This window comes from Calidris pugnax, unplaced genomic scaffold (genome assembly GCF_001431845.1).
Source record: "Calidris pugnax isolate Ruff unplaced genomic scaffold, ASM143184v1 scaffold289, whole genome shotgun sequence".
In the NCBI taxonomy this organism is placed as follows: Eukaryota; Metazoa; Chordata; class Aves; order Charadriiformes; family Scolopacidae; genus Calidris; species Calidris pugnax.
Window position 1 is genome coordinate 529,729 of NW_015091339.1, and position 3,883 is coordinate 533,611.

At 39.2% G+C, this 3,883-nt stretch overlaps 1 protein-coding gene across 1 annotated transcript in view; it reads right to left on the bottom strand.

Moving 5' to 3' along the window:
- The window catches only part of LRGUK (leucine-rich repeats and guanylate kinase domain containing), a 71,646-nt gene that overhangs the window by 49,677 nt on the left and 18,086 nt on the right, over positions 1-3,883 (bottom strand). The window contains exons 8-9 of the mRNA XM_014960999.1: positions 3,169-3,249; positions 1,633-1,719 (exon numbers count right to left, since the gene is read on the bottom strand). Coding sequence (XP_014816485.1) covers positions 1,633-1,719; positions 3,169-3,249 — 168 coding nt within the window. The remainder of the gene's footprint in view (positions 1-1,632; positions 1,720-3,168; positions 3,250-3,883) is intronic.

Genomic DNA, 3,883 nt, shown 5'->3' on the forward strand with positions numbered 1-3,883 from the left:
TCCCTGGAGATATTCAAGGTGAGGCTCGATGAGGCCCTGGGCAACCTGGTCTAGTTGGGGGTGTCCCTGCTGACTGCAGGGGGGTCGGACTAGATGACCTTTGGAGGTCCCTTCCGGCCTGGGCAATTCTATGATTCGGGTCACCTGTGAGCACCCCACTACATCAATCTTTCCAGGGGATTTAAGCACAATTTGATAGATGGGGGGAAGGCAGCCAGACGTAGCTACCTTTAATGTATTCAACCTTTTACTGGAAAGAAAACAGGATGCCACATAAGATGCAAAGCAATTTTGCTTAGGTTTTAATTATCCATTAATTTGCATCCTCTCAGTGCTGGTGGAAGATGCCAAACTGCAATCCTCAGAGACTGAAGCCATTCATTTATTAGCCAGAAGAGGAACAGAATGAACATTAACAAAGTAAGCAAACTCCATTTTTTTCCTGACGATGCATTTCTGTCTTTCCTGGAAGAAAGAGCGCTCCAATTCCAAGGGTTCCCTCCATCCATTCTGTTGAAAGCTCTCCTGAGGGTACTGACTAATGAGTTGTACATTTTTTTGGTATTATTTTTGGTGGAATAGGAGTGGATCTTTAAAGTAAAACATTTAGGACTCAAGACTCAATACCCGCATTATTTTGGGAGGAGTCGGGGAAGGGAGTTCATTTCACTCTCTCTCTCATTTGGTTTTTGGTCTCAATTAGTGGCTGGGAGCACAATTAGGTGCATTCTTGTGCACATCATCTGGTTAAGGGTAGTCCAAAAGAAGGCTAGGTCATACGTTGCCAAGACTATTCTAGTGGCAATGAGAACCAAGCGTAGCAAGTTGGGCAACTGGGAGTTTCACTTCAAAATTACATTTCTGATCTAAGCTACAAGATTTCTGTACATTCATTTTGTGTGTTCCTTGAACACAAGAGCTGCTGCCCCCAAATTCAGTTCGATGAGTTTACGAGGAATAGATTTCCTAAAAAAAACTGAGGCGAGGATTTTCTGAAATTATTTTAATAATTCAAAAGTGAAGTGTTGGTCTAAACTAGTCATCCAAGCTTCTTTTCACAACCCAAAGAGAAGAAAAAAAGTTATTGGAAGGAAAACAGATTGCCACTGAAGACCAAGAGTAAGATCAAGGTCTCGGGAAGGTGGGGTAAATTACACTCTGTCCTTTAAATTACAAGTCCCTTCTCTGTGTTCATGGTAGGGAGACCCTGGCATTAAACAAGAACCCTAATATTTATTCAGCTAAAGATAGGAGTGATGAATGGGATGATTTTTTTTAATTCCAGGATCATTTTTAAAGGATAATTCCCTGAAATCCAAGCCCAGTTGGCAGCTATTAATCTTAACAGTTCTAGCATGGCTTGAGCCCAAATACTACATGCAGCAACCAAATTACAGTAAAAGAGGCACAAGAGGGAAAGGTTTCTATTACAATAGAAAGTTACTGTAAACAGCCAGAGCAGGGTTTTTTGGGGAGATTTAAAACTGAAAACTCTATGGAGTAGAACAGGAAACAAGCACCATTATAACTTCCAGAGTCACACCCAAATGACTCCAAAGCTACATTTTGCATGCACAGCTTTTGTATATTCTTTATTTAGAAAAATTCCAGAATGATATGATGTTTACATACCTTTTCTTCCACCGAAATCTTCTTGAGATCCAGATCTGTTAGTTGGAGCAACTTGAAAATCACCGACAGCCAATAATCTGTCTGCTCCTGAAGGACAAAGTTTCCACTTTGACATAAAGTACTTCATCAAGCCAATATTTAATTTCAATCAGTTGAAATTAAATTGGCCTTAATACAATGCAACATAAAAAAGCTTTTTTTACCCTGAGGGATGTCAATATACTGTACAAATTGACCCCCCCACCACAAGCTTAGTTTCTGCAGTAAAAGCTCATAGTTGGCCAAAACTCTGCAACTACCTTATTTACCTTATTTAAAAGGTCAAGATGGGAATTTAAAAATCACCACCACACTCACTGGAACACCAGGAAGGACTTAAGGAGAACCAAAAGTGTTATTTATACTGGGATTATGCAGTAAACTATGATTAATACTTCTAAGTTACTAGCACTATAAAAACTTTAAAAGAGAATTTGCATTATAAATTCATCATAATATAGGTTTCTATGTGTGAGACAATAAAAAAAATAATTAAAAATCAAATTAAAAAGCTGACACTGACAAGCTCATGAAGCTTCTTAGCTTTAAAACCAGTAAGGTCCTGTTAAAACAACTGAAACCCAATAGCTGTCTTAAGATGATTGTTACATGTGTAACTTATTAAAACAGTAATCAAAAGGAAGAGGATCAGACTTTGCTTAGGGGAAGGACATCTAAACAGAAAATGGTCTTCAGAGTAAGGAGGACCAGAGGTAGCCTATTTCAGGTATTTTTTCATGCTAATTTTGTTGTGTGCCATGACAGACCGTTCTCATGGAAGCCAATATAAAACTGGCAATTACAGGAAGGAAAAGTTAAACCCTGAACCTTTTCCTTCTCTCTGACACTGGAAATAACCGTAAAATTTAGACATGATTTAGAAATCACAACAGTCAGGATAGAACTATCTTTGATCACTCAGGACAAAATACAAATGCAGAGTGAAAGTCAGAATTTTTGATATTTTTGCAAGTGTCATTGTTGTTGATAAAATGGATGTTTAATTCACTAATTGAGGAATATGATGGGAGCCATAAATGAGAACTGAGCAAATCCTAAAGAAGAAAAGAAGATACAGATTCCAGAGAGAGGTGATTTTAAAAGGGGCACTATTGAGTTCCTTTGAGCTTTTCTCAGGAACAATTGAGAACAGACTTTCAAAGGAAACAAAAAGGGGGTCTCTTCCCCAACAAAAATCATGGCATACCATGAGCACAAACCCATAAATGGATTCACAAATGGAATTAATAAAATTCATGGATTTGCCATGCAGATATTAAACATCTCGATTCACACGCAGGTTTGGTTCAGACAATGTTCTCAGACAAAGGTGGGGAAACATTCCAGGGAAACCATCACCCATTATTTCTTGTACTCCTTCCCTGAAATGACCCAGCCACTCTCAGGGATAGAAACTGGGGCTAATTGGATTCTAGGGTGATACAAAACAACAGTTCTAGGTTCATATTTTTGGCTTCCTCTTTAGTTCTTTCTTACCTGTACAGGATTTTTTAAAAGATTTAAAACTCTGAGGAGAGGCAGACCTTCAATATATTCAAGTTCACACAGCTCAGCAATCTAATTAGTGACAGAAACAGAGCATAAATCAGCAGCAACAGAATCCGTGATAACTATGGGGAAAAAAACCCACCCCATTTTAATCCCCGCTCTTAAAATCTGGACATAAAAAAAATTCATTATACTCACAAAACGGGTATACATGTTAACTGCAGTCAATAAGGCTCTTGTAGTCACAAAAGGCAGACAACTTGGATGTTAGCTGGAGAAGCAGCATAATGCAGACAGCAATTTCAAACCTCCTGCGTTTTTCCAGCTCTTTCAAATGTCAAGCCCTAACACATTTAGCTTTTATGGGGCTGATTTGCTTAAGTGAGGCAATTCTACACTTATATTTGTGCTTCAGTTGAGTAGAAAAAAAAAAAATTCCTTCTAAGAGTTCTCCTCTGGAGCTCAAGTTCACCCTGCCCCACTTGCTGCACTTGACTGAAAAGCATCAGCAGAGTTGTCCTTGGCTGTCTGCGTCCAGGGGGTGATGAAATCACCTAAAGTCTCCTCCATCAACAAAGGCAACCCCACCTGGTTGCACTCAGGCATAGAATCATAGAATCATTCAGGTTGGAAGAGACCCTTGGGATCATCGAGTCCAACCATCTACCCTACTCTACAAAGTCCTCCCCTACACCATGTCCCT